General features: G+C 55.9%; 1 protein-coding gene across 17 annotated transcripts in view; it reads right to left on the reverse strand.

Annotated features, from left to right (window-relative positions):
- Window positions 1-481: 481 nt before the first annotated feature.
- Ptprf (protein tyrosine phosphatase receptor type F) overlaps window positions 482-13,628 on the reverse strand; it is an 85,271-nt gene continuing 72,124 nt past the window's right edge. For 11 of the 17 annotated variants that reach the window (XM_028893129.2, XM_028893127.2, XM_028893143.2 and 8 more), the window contains 14 exons: window positions 13,067-13,182; window positions 10,460-10,492; window positions 9,620-9,717; window positions 5,707-5,830; window positions 5,423-5,598; window positions 4,626-4,745; window positions 4,289-4,443; window positions 3,923-4,208; window positions 3,641-3,819; window positions 3,299-3,425; window positions 2,938-3,063; window positions 2,615-2,769; window positions 2,378-2,513; window positions 482-2,150 (listed from right to left, as the gene is read on the reverse strand). In XM_028893129.2, the coding sequence (XP_028748962.1) occupies window positions 2,082-2,150; window positions 2,378-2,513; window positions 2,615-2,769; window positions 2,938-3,063; window positions 3,299-3,425; window positions 3,641-3,819; window positions 3,923-4,208; window positions 4,289-4,443; window positions 4,626-4,745; window positions 5,423-5,598; window positions 5,707-5,830; window positions 9,620-9,717; window positions 10,460-10,492; window positions 13,067-13,182 (1,900 nt within the window). In that variant the 3' untranslated portion in view covers window positions 482-2,081. The remainder of the gene's footprint in view (window positions 2,151-2,377; window positions 2,514-2,614; window positions 2,770-2,937; window positions 3,064-3,298; window positions 3,426-3,640; window positions 3,820-3,922; window positions 4,209-4,288; window positions 4,444-4,625; window positions 4,746-5,422; window positions 5,599-5,706; window positions 5,831-9,619; window positions 9,718-10,459; window positions 10,493-13,066; window positions 13,183-13,628) is intronic. The other 6 variants (XM_028893137.2, XM_028893144.2, XM_028893139.2 and 3 more) reach the window with 1 other exon arrangement.

Genomic DNA, 13,628 nt, shown 5'->3' on the forward strand with positions numbered 1-13,628 from the left:
GCCCTTCCTGAAGCCCCAGAGTACTTAAGGCCTGGTAGCCATATTTGCTATGTGACCCTTCCACTGCCTTCCCAAGGGTCACCCAGGATTGCTTTGCTCATTAAACCTGGATTTATTAATTTGGTTTGATTGGCTTATTACATCAGCGACATCGGCAGCGGTGAGAACCCAGCAACCCAGGATTTAAACCTGATCTTAGAACACAGGAGATGAAGGAGGTGGTGAGGGGCGGGGCTTTACAGCCTCCATTTGGCAATACCCAGCATCACATGGGCAAGGGACGAAGGTCGTGAGGGCACTGGGCGCTCTTCCCAGCTGCAGCTCAGGCTAGCCCTCAGTGGTTCGGTCTTCCATTCAGGTAGCCATGGCAGGAGCCTCTGCACAAGCATTCAGGATGGCCACGTTGTCCTCTCAGAACCCACCCAAGCCACCAAGTTAGACACCACACACTAAGTCAGAAGGAGCTGAGGCAGAGGCCCGGTGTGTAAGAAATCTGATTATTCAAATTTATTACCATCAAGAAGTATGCAATGATGCTGTAGTTTTTCTTAACAAATAGAAAACAGACTGTGTACAACAGTGAACTTCTACAGCACTAGCATCCACAAGGTAAAAATGAATGTTTCATCCAACACCACCAACCCTGGATTGTTGATCTCCACTTAGCCTAGCTAGATCTGGGGACGTCTGCGTCAAGAGTCCCTAGGCTACAACAGCTATGCACCCTTCCCCGCCCCCACTTACCTATCTAGATAGTGCTGCCCAGAGGAAGAGGCCCTCTCCCTGCCCCTCAGCAAGCTGAGATAATAAGACCGAGTATAGTACCATGGATACAAGTCCAGTAGTCTTGCCACATTGGTTTACGAGGGCAACTTGGAGTGGAAAAGGAGCGAGTCTTGCGGGATCTGAAGACAGCTGCAAACCAGGAGAGAAGTCATCTGGCCCCTGCTGAGGACAGACATGTGCTACCAGGCCCACTGGCCTAGACCTGGAGGGCCAGCCACGCCCCCGCTTGGCCCTGAGGTGTGTGGGGCGTGGCACAAGCCCTCACCTGTGCCATTCACGTACCGAGGTGGCCAGAACCCACAGCCTACAAACACCTGCCACACTGCAATGCTGGGGATGATAGCGAGACTCTGTGGGCCCATGGCGAGCCCCAGGCACATCGAGTTGCCTCCCACTTCGGGATTTGAAGTAGAGGCCAGGGGATGAATCTTTCTTTTTTTTTAAAAAAAAAATTTATTTTTGTGGTTTTCTAAATTTTTGTTTTTTGAACCTCTGCAAACACCATGGTGATGGGGAAGGCTTGCCAGGCTCCCCCCAGACGCGTCTGTGGCTGTGGGCTATGAATGTTAAATGCACACTGGGGATGTGGTTCCTATCGCCTCCCCGCCCACCACTGTCTGTGGGGCCTAAAAAAAGGCTCTCGAGGAAAAACAAAACCGAAAACAAAACAACAACAAAAAAATGTGTTTCCCTGCATTTGGCTGGAATAGGATCTCTGAAAGGCTGGAGGACGGCGTGGTGCTGCCTCCAAGGCCACAGCTGACGTGCTCAGGCAGGGCCCTAGCTCCGCACAAGGAAGGCGTGTGCCACCCTCCAGCGTTAAGTCGTACAAGAAAGGATCCAACGTGAACTCAAAAAGGAAATCAAAATAAGCCCCAACTCCCACAGCAGCCCATCTGCAGTGACAGATTTGCAAAAGGAAAGTTGGAGGGAAGAGGCTAGGATCCCTCAGTCTACCCCGCCTAATGTATTAAAAAGTGGAGGCTTTGCCCCTCCCCCACCCCATGAGAAGCATGAGAAACGCGGAGCTGAACAGAGAGCTTGAAGCGGGGCTCCACTTGGGCCCGGTGGACAAGGGCCCCGAGCCAGGCTGCCAGTCCGCCTACTCCGCCCAGGTGTCCCGGGCTCTCTGACTGGTGTGGCAATGTTCCCGAAATGCTGTGATCCCAGTGGGCTGTGCCCTGCGGGCAACAGCATCCGTGCAGGAGGGCTGGACGATGGTCGGTATGGCTCAGAGGAGCTGGGTCTCCCCCCGGAGCCCCTCAGGGGAGCAGCGGAGGAGAGGGGAGCAGCAGTTACGTTGCATAGTGATCAAAGCTGCCGAGGTATTCCAGGGCCGCACGGTAGCACAGCTGGTATTGGTCCTGCGAAGACAAGGGGGCTGGCCGGTCAGTGCGGACAGTGTGACACCAGAGTGCGGGACAGGGTTACTGACTGAACACAGCGCACTCTCCTCCCCCCTGCAGGTCAGGCAGGACAAGTTACGCCACACGGCTGCAGCACGAACAAATGCACGTGGGCCAGCTGCAGGCGCAGCTGAGGGCTGCTGCGGGGAGACAGACCCTTGGGTCCCACACACTGGTCTGCATACCTCTGTCTGCACCATTGCAGGGCGCTGTGTGCGGAGGGTCTTCACGGTCTGGAACATGTCAACCACACCCTCGTACCGCATGCGCTCCAGGGCGATGCTCAGAGTGATGAACACTCCGGTGCGGCCCACGCCAGCACTGCTCAGAGAAGGGCCGCGTCAAGAGTCCTGTCCCCCTCAGAAGAAGGGGGGCTGCCCAGGCCTCCAGGACCACCCTCCAGCCCTGGAGGACTACCCCACCTGCAATGCACTGTGATGGGCCCGTCCTGCCCAAACTGCTCCTTAGTCTTGTGCACCTGCCCGATGAAGTCGATGAAGCCTTCACCCGTTTTGGGCACTCCTTGCTCTGGCCAGTCTGTAAACTGGAACTGTCGGATTGTCCTTGACTGCCCATCCTGGGAGAGATGGTCAGGGGCTAGCATTAAGGTGTGTACTGCAGGCAGTAGGCCCCCTAGGCCAGGAGCAGAACAACACAGGGATGCACTCCCAAGGACTCCACCCACATGCTCAGGTAGTGTGAGGTGCACGCCTGTGTGCATTTCCTCCGGCCAACACTCACTCACCCGGGCATCTGTGACCTTGAATTCACGGAGGATATACTGGGGCATGTTGTACTCAGCCATTGGATCAACAACAAAGTATTGATAGCGAGCGGAGCGCTCCGCTGGCCAGTACTGGTGACACTTCTCCTGTAGAGAGAACACCGGGCAACCCCCGTGGTTAGGTGGGAAGGCCAGGAAAGAGAGGGCCAGGCTTCCGAGGACTTCGGGACAGGAGGCCTCGGGTGTTGGTAAGAGAGCCCAAGGCTATACGGATGGGGAGCTGGGGTACGAGAGCAGAGTTTCACAAAAGGAGCGCCCTTCCCATTGGTGGCTGGCGTCCTCCCTGGTATGAGAGGGGCCCTAGGGGAAGGGGTGGGCTCACCCTGCCCATCTCGCGCAGCTTGGTCAACATGACGATGATGGTGGAATTGTGCTCCCACAGCATGCGCCAGAAGTCTTCGGTGCTCTCTGCCAGAGGTCCCTGCGTCGCTATGTAGGCCTTCTGCTGTCTGGGGGACACAAGACGTGACATGCGGGAGGTGCTGCGGCCACACCCGTCCCGACACTGCCTAGATCCTGAGGACCCTGCTCACGGAGCAGCCCTCCTCTAGGAGGCCCACACTTGGGTATCCAGCTCACTGTTCTGGGCCAGCCCCTACTCCCCACAACCGGGAGCAGACCACGGTACCCCAAGGCATGGTGGGGCAGGGAGGAGCATTCGGACCTGTAGCCATCCAGAAAGCTGGCATTGATGTAGTCCGAGCCTTCCACACCACGGATGGGCTGCAGACACACTCGGGTCAGCTCATAGGGCATGATATTCACCAGGCGGTTTTTGAACTTGTTGCAAGGCAGGTTGGCACTAATGAAGCGAGACGTGTGGGCCTTGGAGTTGGCCAGTAACTGTGAAGACGGAGGGTTTTGTCAGGCCTGGCTTCCGGCCCAGAGGCCTTCCCAGGACCCAGCCCAGGACCCTGGAGTCAAGCGGCCCCCACTGGAGTCCCACCTTGAACTCGAGCTCCATGGCAGTCACACTCTCCCCAGGAGGCACTTGGCCTAGCTTCTGGATGTGGGCATAGAGGCTGCGAGCAGGCACCTCGGTGTGTCCGCACATGGCGGCCTCCAGCAGCGCCTCGTGGATGAACACGTACTGGTCCTCGGTCTGCACCATGTAGTTCCTTTGGGAGCGCATGCACGTCACGTGGCCATAGATGTCAACCGTCTTCTCGTGCTTCATCCGCTCCAGCATGGCGTCGATGACGATGAAGCAGCCCGTGCGGCCCACACCAGCACTGAGGACAAGGGGGCGGCTTGGGGCGGCGGTCTCTGCCGCCCGCCCCGCCCCACCCCACGGGCGGCTCAGTACCCTCACCTGCAGTGCACCACCATGGGCCCTGCGTCCAGTGGGTTGCAGGCTTTGACGCGTCTCAGGAAGGCCAAAATGGGAGTCGGGTACTCGGGCACCCCATGGTCCGGCCAAGCCATGAACTGGAACTGACGCAGCTCACGCTTCTCACTGGAGCCACTCTGGGGGAACGGAGTCAACAGAGATGAGGAGGGTTGGGGTTTGCTTGCCACAGACCCAGGGAAGGGGCCAGACCCAGACCCACCACCCTCAGGTCCCCCAGGCCCTGCCCAGCTCCTCACACTCAGGCCACCACCCCTGCAATCTAAGCGGCGGACGAGTGCCAGTGCACGCGGGGCCATACCTTATGGAGTGCGAAGGTGCGCATGGTGTATGTGGCCAGCTCCACAGTGTCCACCAGCGTCACCTGAATGAGGCCATAGGTCTCAGTGCCCCGGGCTGGCCAATACTGATCACACTTCACCTGGAGGGGGATGGGCAGGACAGGGGTAGGGCAGAGACGACCGTGTTATAGGATGCCCAAAGGCTTAAACTGGCAGAAGCAGAGTGAAAAGCCCAGCTCCCCTGGCTACAGAGGGCCCAGCCCTGAACTCACTCCGCCCTTTCTTCCTCACCAAGCCACGTCACACTAAGCCACCACCCCTGCCCTCGCTGGTTGAAGGAGGACCATAATTGAAAATTATTTATTCAAAACCAGATAGCACCAGGCACATTTTCTGCCAAATTTACCCATAACGTTTATGCCCCATTTTCAAGCTCTGTAAATTTTATGTTCCAGTCAATGCTTCGGAGGGCAAAAGCAGACATCAGCAGCTCCTTCCACTAATTAACTTAGATGTGTGAATGCCCCAGGAACACTCTGGCATCTGGGGAACATGTGAACACCCCAGGAACACGCCAGAAACTGGGGGACACATGAACATTCCAGAAAATGACAGACAGCATTTGGTGAAACATATTAACATCCCGGGAACCCAGAAACACCTGGGAACCACGCTACACTAAATCGCCGCCGTTCCCCAGCATCTAGGGAATGAGATGATATTCCAGGACAACCACCGCCCTTGGAACCCCTGGAAAAATTTCACAGAAGGTGGTGGTACCCAGCATCCCGGAGTCACTTCCCACCCACTCCCTCACCCGGGATTTCTCCTCCAGCCTGGTCATCATGACCACTGTGGCGGTTCGCTGCTCCCACACCATCCGCCAGAAGTCGCCCATGGTCTCGGGCAGCGGGCCCTGAGTGGCGATGTAGGCATTCTGCTTGCGGTAGCCGTCGATGTAGTTGGCGTTGATGTAATCACTCCCAGGAACACCTACAGACAGACGGCAGGGCATTTGAGAGCATTCACCCGGGAGCCCCCGGCCAGCCCACTGTCCCTCAGAGCAAGGCGGGCAAGAAAAGAGAGCTGCCCCGTGCTCACCATCAATGGAGGTGAGCAGGACTCGAGAATGGTCATAGGCGATGACGTTTGCATAGCGGTTCTTGGGCTTGTTCACCTCCGAGTTGGAGTTCTCCCACGTGAACTGCTGTCCAGGGTCAATGGACTGCCAGAAACAGAAGAAACAGGGAGGTGAGGACCAGTCGGAGGAGGCCTAACTACGGTGCGGCTGCAGCGGAGTCACCCCCTCTAGTCCCCAGTCGCAGAGCCGACACATCCCAAGTCCAGAAAGCGGCAAACTGAGGACTCAACTTCACACCAGATCCCCTTGTCAGGCAGAGTGGCTGAGGATGGGGTGGGGCGTGGGACAGGCCCCTGCACCCTACTATGAAATGAGCCGACACGATGGAAGCCATTGCAGCCACCTGGGACCCGCTGGCAACTGCCCCCGGTTCCAGATCCACGCACCATGCTGCCCAGCTCTCTTCCACAACTCTGGCTTTTCCTCCTCCACCCATCCCCTTGCCCTGCCCTCCCTGCAGGGCCTAGGCTCCTCCACAGCCCCTTCCAAGTCCTTTCTCTACATCCTTTCCTGGTTCACCTTCATTGCTCACGAAAATGAAGTGCTTTTTTTTTTTTTTTTTTTTTTTTTGGTTTTTTCGAGACAGGGTTTCTCTGTGTAGCTTTGCGCCTTTCCTGGGACTCACTTGGTAGCCCAGGCTGGCCTCGAACTCACAGAGATCCGCCTGCCTCTGCCTCCCGAGTGCTGGGATTAAAGGCGTGCGCCACCACCGCCCGGCGACGAAGTGTTTTTTTTTTTGGACAGGTCTTATGTACACCCAGTTAGTCTTGAATTTGCCGTAGCTAAGGATGACCCTGAACTTCTCATCTTCCTGCTTCCATGTGGTGAGCAGTGGGATTGCAGCGTGTGTGCTGCCCCAGTTATGTGGTGCCGGGGGTCAAACCCAGGGCCTTGCAAACACTAGGCAAGAACTCTACCAAATTAGTTACGTCCACAGCCCATTCACAAGATGTTTCTATATTCATTCTCATTCTCTCATTCTCTCTCTCTCTCTCTCTCAATGCATGCTTTTGTGTACCTACGTGGTGGACAGACTAGAGGACACACTTAGTAACAGCCTCCACTTTCTTTGAACTAGGATCTCTCAGTGGCCTACAGCTTACCAACTAGGCCAGGCTGGCTAGCCAGTGAGTACCATGGATGCTCTGACTCTACTGCCCCACACTGGGACTACAAGTGCACATTTTACACATTCATACCTGCCATGTTTGCATGGGTTCTGGGGGTTGATCAGGACCTTTGTCCGTACTTCCCTGACTGAGCCCCGCCCCCAAGCCGCCCCCTCCATAGGATTTTTATGCTCAGATGCCAGAGCTGCACCCCCAGACATCTCCATGCACAAGTCTTACGGCTACCTCAGCTCTTTCAAAGGCCAGCGCATCAGTTTCCTTTCTAAGCAGGCTCTGCTCTGAGACTCCCCTTCGGTGGACAGCAGCATCACCCACTTACCCAGGAAGCCTAGCCAACGTCTGCAGCCCATCTCGAAATTCTCCAGGGCGCCTCCCACAGCTTACCACATCCCCATATTCCCTTCCTCTGCTATCCACAACCTGCGGCCACTGCCCTCAGCGAGGCACCCGCTCTGCTTGGCACCCCCCCACCTCTTCTCTTGCCCTACTCCAACCCACTCTGTCCTTCATCAAGAACAGCCCTTCAAAAAAAGAAACGCAGATCTGGGTATCAATTTCCTGCTTAAAAGCCTCCCATGCTCTTGACTGGCTCAGGGCACAAAACTGCTAACAGCTACATCTCTGTGGGAACTCAGGGTGTGTCCAGCATTGTTCTAAGCAGCCACGTACATTTCCGCATCTCTTTCTCAAGCCAGGCTTGGTTATGATCCTTATTTGGCAGATGGACAGAATCGACACCCATAGCACAAAGTCTCCTCCATTTGGGTCCCAGCCTCATTATTCTCCAAGGAGACTGGCTCACCACTTCTGTGAGACTCCACCCCTGGACACACCCACCGCCATGCATGCTGCACATACTTTCGGTGCATATTGTCAGAACCGCACGTTCAGCATTGATTACCTGTCTGCCCGTGTTTCTCAGTGCCTATGTCCCAAGGCCATTTGTCGCTGTACCCAGCATCCAGCACAGGGGTTGGCACAGTTAAGATGCTATAGCAACAGTATGGCAAATGACTAACAGACTGTGAAGGAGAGTTATGGGAGAGTCCATGATGGATTTGGGTAGTCAGGGAAAGCTTCTAGGACAAACAAGGTCTTTTAAAGAAAGCTCAGGGGGCTGGAGAGATGGCCCAGGGGTTAAAAGCACTGGATGCTCTTCCAGAGGAACAGGATTCAATTCCTAGCATCCACGTGACAGTTCACTGTCTGTAACTCCAGTGCCAGGGCATCTGACACTCTTGCACTAATGGAGAGAGAGAGAGAGAGAGAGAGAGAGAGAGAGAGAGAGAGAGAGAGAGAGAGAGAGAGAGAGAGAGAGAAAGAGAAAAGAAAGCTCAGGTATGAGGAATGGGCAGTAGGTGGCCCTGGGAGCCAAAATGGGCAGAGTGTCATTGGAAGGATGGGTAGGTGTGGGACAGGAGACAAGGATGAATATTGGTAAAAAACAAGAAAGGCCTTCTTGGCTAGAAGCCAAGCTGAATGCAGGATGCCTGGCTTACACACTGGCACTGCAGTAGGGCCGCAGCAGGGCAGAGTCAGTGGGCACTCTACAGTGGATACAGTTGCTGTGAAGCGAGATGCTCATCCATCTACCTGCCAAGCTCTATTTTCTTCTTTGGAAGCCTGGCCTATTGCCCTTGGGATCTACCTGGCCCATGGCCTTTAGAAGGGCAATTCCAGTACCCAGGGATATGTCTCCCAAACATAACTCAAAGTGGACACCTGACTTAAAGAGCCAACTCCTGGGTCCAGCTGAACCAACTCATCCATCATTTATCCATCAATCATCTTCCGAGACCTATGCTAAGCTGGAGAAAGAGCGGTAGATGCATCAGAAAGCCATCTCCACCTGCTTCCCCAAGAAAGTGGGCACACCTCCTCCTCATTCCCTTTCTTATGAAGCTGCTGCCTGGATGGCCGGAGACACTCCCTGACGAAGAGCTGTGTGAGTGGGATGGGGTGGGGTGAGGGAGGAGGTGTAGAAGCTCACTGACCCTGAAATCCGAGCTCCTAGCACACAAGCCATGGCCAGTGAGGTGAACCCTTGGAGGGCTTCCTGACTCCCCATCTATGCGCATTTCCTGCGTGCGCACACAATCACAGGCGGGTCGGTCGGCAGCTTGGTAACACGGACAGAAGCCAGGCTGAGGACAGCCTTCCTGCCCTTTACCGGCAGTGGCCACCATGGGGAAACTCAGTAACCCTTCTCCAAGCCTGAGGTGTGGATGGTATGGTCATGAGGCCAGGCACAGGACAGACAGGTCCAGGTTGGGATCTTGGCTCCACTATTCCTCAACTGTTTGACTCTGGGCAACTCACTCCCCGGTCCAAGTCCTGCTTCTCAGTACGTCAGAAAACTCAGGACCATTTCCCTGGGCCATGGGGAAGCAAGCAAGAGGATGATGCCCAGTGACTGGTCAGTGCTGACCTACTCTTGTTAGAGACTAGCTATTGTGGCTAGTTACTAAGATCAATGTCTGGCTCTGCTGGCCTGGGGACATTTGCCTGGTCACCTTGCAGAGCCTTCTGAAGCATTCCCGGGGGTGACCACCAGAGGGCTGTAGTGAGCCCGTGGGCTGGGCCTAACACCTAATGAGGCAAGCTCTCTAGCTGAACTTTGTAACTGACCCCCCTGGATATTCCAGGAAAGCCTACATTCTTCCTAGCCCGGGCTGGGACCCAGAACAAGGCAAAAACTGACAGGAAAACTGGGGCCGCACAGTGGGGGTGGCAGGTGCCTCACCTCATACTCCTGGGAGAACTTGAGCCCATCGTTGGCTTTGAGGCGCTCAATGTTGTCTGCCAGGTCGGTGATGGGAATGGGCGGGTGGTCTCGCATACCTGGGGGAGGCGGAGCACACACACACAGGTAGAATCAGTGTGAGTTCCGGACAGGGCGGCAGAGACAACCCAAGGCATGTATGTGAACACGTGTGATCATGGAGTAGTCGGCACTGGTGGCATGGAGAGACATCAGCACATGCGGCGACAGGGATGGGGGAACACACAGTGGCCGGGGAAGCCAGAGGGGGGTGGGGTGGTGCGTGTACGGTGAGCACACGGAAGCAGGTCCAGGTGATCTGGGGCTGGCTGCACACAGGGACAACAGGGCTCTAGGCCCGGCGGCTCTCCCCCAAGACGGTCAGGAAGTGTGCGCAGGAGACAGGCTGGAGCTGGGCGCTCACCACCCCTGTCTCAGGCAGACCCCCACCCCTCATCGATGCCAGTCACCCCGGGAGACTGGGTGACCCTGTCATCCCAGGCACCCGAGTGCGCGGACACAATGGTCATGGAGGACCAGGACAATGGCAGGGACACGGAAGTAGGGAGAGAAGGGAACAGGACGCAGGGGCACCAGAATGGAGGCAGACAGAGACTAGAGGGGCCAGGAGGCAGGGTGGGAGAGAGGAGACTGGGGAAGCAAGGTGGGCAGGGGAGGGGAGGGAGAGGAAACGGAGGAAAGGGAGGGGGAGGGAGGGGAGAGAGGGGAGGGGGAGGATCGTGGGGCAGATGAGAGAGCAGAAGGGCGGAGACAGACACTGAAGCCAAAGTGTCCCCAAACATGGGAACTTTGAAAACTAACTTGAGATATTCGGGCAACTGGGGGCACTGGAACCTGCAGAGAAAACAAACCAAGAAAACAATGGGGAGGGAGCAGAGCTCAGGGACCCTTTTCGGGTCCCCTGGTTCTGCAGTGGGACACTGCAGGGGCTGTGGGTGAAGGGCAAGAGGAAGGGACACAGATGGCCCGGGAAGTACGGGGTAGGTCCCATTACGAGCCCCCTTGTCTTCCAGTAACACAGCCGTCCCACTGTGGGGGTGAGTGCTTCCCCACACCACAGGTCCCAGCAGAGTGACCTCTTGAGGAGCAGAGTGACCTCTTGAGGCTTTATCACCAGATACCCAGTCAGTCCAATCCAGCCCTCAGCCCCTCCCTCAAAGTCTGACCGTGGCTCTTCTCAGATGGTCTCCACACTGGAAATGAAACATCTCTTATGCTCACAGCCTTCCCTTGCCCAGGATGTCATGTACCCATGGTATCCTGCACACACTGACATTAGAGCAGGCTCTGAATGTCACCTTTGCTGCTCCTCACCTACGGAAATACTTCTGCTGGGTCCTACAACCCAAGATCTCCCTCAGCAAAGCTACTGGCCCTCCCCTCTCAGTATCACACTACCCTAGCACCCGAGACCAGACAGGGCCCTGTCCTGCCTGGCACCTCTGCATACCTTCTCTGTCAACACTACAGCATCCTGCCTCCGTGGGTTCCTTTCTCCCTGTCTACCCACCCTCAGCGAGGCTGTCCATTCTGGGCTTTGACCACTGCGTGATCCTTGGCACCAACTCACCGATGGCTTCACTGCTGAGGTCAGCACGAAGGTCCAGACCCACAAGCCTACTGCACCACAGCAGCCACAGGACCATCTTTGTGGGCTCAAGCTGAAACCCGTCTGCCTTAGCCACCTTCAGCTTGAGCCTCTGTCCCCAGGGCCACTTCCCTATCTCTTAAGCGCCTTGTTCTGCTTTCCTCCCCATCAGTCCACTCCCCACACAAGCAGTCAGAGGTGTTTCCACAGAAGCCCTGCTGCTCCCCTGAGGAAGACCTTCAACAAGTCCCAGGCCGCTCAGGATGAAGTCTCAGCTGCTCAGCCTGCTGGTCAGGGAGACTTCGGCCTAGTCCCAGCTACCCCTGGTATAATACTCCAAGGCTGCAGAAATACTACGGGTTCTAACTCGATGTACACACTGCTTCCGCTCAGAGCCACCTCCAAGCCAACTTCCTGGATGTTGCCCACAAGGCTTGGCATCCTCAGAGCAGGCTCCTCGGCTCTCCAGGCACACTACCCTGGTGCCTGCATTCCTCACAGACTCAGTCACTGGTTACAAGAGCCTGCTAGGGCTACAGGGCATACTCTTTCAAGACATGTCTTTGGAACTCAGTCACCATGCTGTGAGGAAGCCCAGGCTACACAAAGAGGCTAGCTCATCAACTACCCACCACCTGAACAAATCACCCAGGGGTTGGCAAATGTCCACTACAAAAGGGCAGAGAAAGTATTTTAGGCTTGCCTCCAGGACCTCTTCCACCTTCTATTTGTAAACTGACCCCAGTAGTACAAATGTCCCCAGAAATGACTGGGTGTAGTGGTGTGACAGAAAACTTTATTTACAAAAAAAGCAGGCGGTGGGCCTATCTGGCTCCAGGCCGTAATCTGCCAGCCCCACTTTAAATGATTCTAGGTCCCAGTTTTCAAGTCTTCCGGCTGAGGGCCGGACATTCTGGAATAGGCACTGATCCTGCCAGGCCCTGTCTGAATTCCTGACTCATAAAAACTGTGAGAGAGAATACATAATCACTGTTGACTTAAGCCTCTGAGTTGAGGGGTAATTTGATGTGCAGCGATAACTAGTTCACACATCCACAAACCCTCTGTGTGCACACATGAGTGCACTCATTCGCTCCATTGCTGTGTGTTCACAGGATCCAGTGAGAATCTACTGCACAATAAATACAAGGACGGGGATGGACGAGACAGATCCTGGGCTCAGCTAGAGACTGTCACTGAGGCAACCCCAGCTCTCTGAAAGACATCTTGATGGGCTGAGGTCTCTGGGGTGGAGGGAAGGAGTGGTATATTTCAGGTGGATGGAACAGTTGGAAGCACAAGAGCGGCCGGCGTGTAGAGACAGGCCCTGAATCTGGAGCTGGGCACCACATCCTTACACAGAAAACCTGAAACAGCCTTCAGGAAGGGTCAGGTATGAGCCCCTCATCTACCATGCTTCCTGCTACAGCTTCTCACCTCTAACATAGCCTGGTGTGTGTGTGTGTGTGTGTGTGTGTGTGTGTGTGTGTGTGTGTGTGTGTGTGTGTGTGTGTGTGTGTGTGTTGCAGAGATGTGGGCTCCAAAGGCTCCTTAGAGTTCACATTCAGAGACTGGAGACACACAGGGACCTTTGTTGTCTCAAGAAGTCTCACCCAGAGTGCCTGCCCACCTGTTGGATAGGAAGCCCCAGTAATGTCAATCCACAGGGAACAAAAACAAAACAAGGAGAGAAGCAGCAAGAGATAAGCATGCACTAAGGTCATTTTGTGGAGAGCCCTATGGCCTTCGGGACAGAGCTGGGGGCAAGAGGTCAAGGTCAGCCTACCTGGGGGATCAGCCTACCTGGGGGATCAGCCTACCTGGGGTCTGGTAGTTGAGCCTTCGCATCTCCACAGGGTCGGAGGAGTGGGCCAGAAGCGAGTCCTTCAGCCCAATCGACTGCTCGTCCTTGGACGACGGGGAGTGTGTTCTCTTCCTGGAGAAGCAAGAGGAGCTTCTGTGGTGAAAACCTGGAGCACGGGCAGCCCCCACGGCCACAGCTGTCTTCTCACCACCCCACCTCACCCTGGGACCTCTGGGCGTGCGCCAGGGGCAGAGCGGTGTCAACATGAGAGAACACAGGGTGGGCAGGGATGGGGCAGGGGGGCAGCAGGGGTGGAGTGGGCAGAGGGAGGGAGCAGTGCAGGGGGAAGGATGTCGTCATAGAGCCTGGGGTTCCTCCGGACAGGAGGCAGGTCACCACTGGCCAGGGGCCGCTGTCCTTACGACTACCACAACGGAGGCAGCAGAAGCCACCAGGAAAAAACATGCAACGACACATAAATACACAAACATTACGAGGGACTGGGTCCCCGCTGCCTGGCTCTCAGAGCATCAGGGTAATGCCCAGAGCAGCAGGGGAGGGGCAGGAAAGGCCCTAGC

This window comes from Peromyscus leucopus, chromosome 2 (assembly GCF_004664715.2).
Source record: "Peromyscus leucopus breed LL Stock chromosome 2, UCI_PerLeu_2.1, whole genome shotgun sequence".
Taxonomy (NCBI): Eukaryota; Metazoa; Chordata; class Mammalia; order Rodentia; family Cricetidae; genus Peromyscus; species Peromyscus leucopus.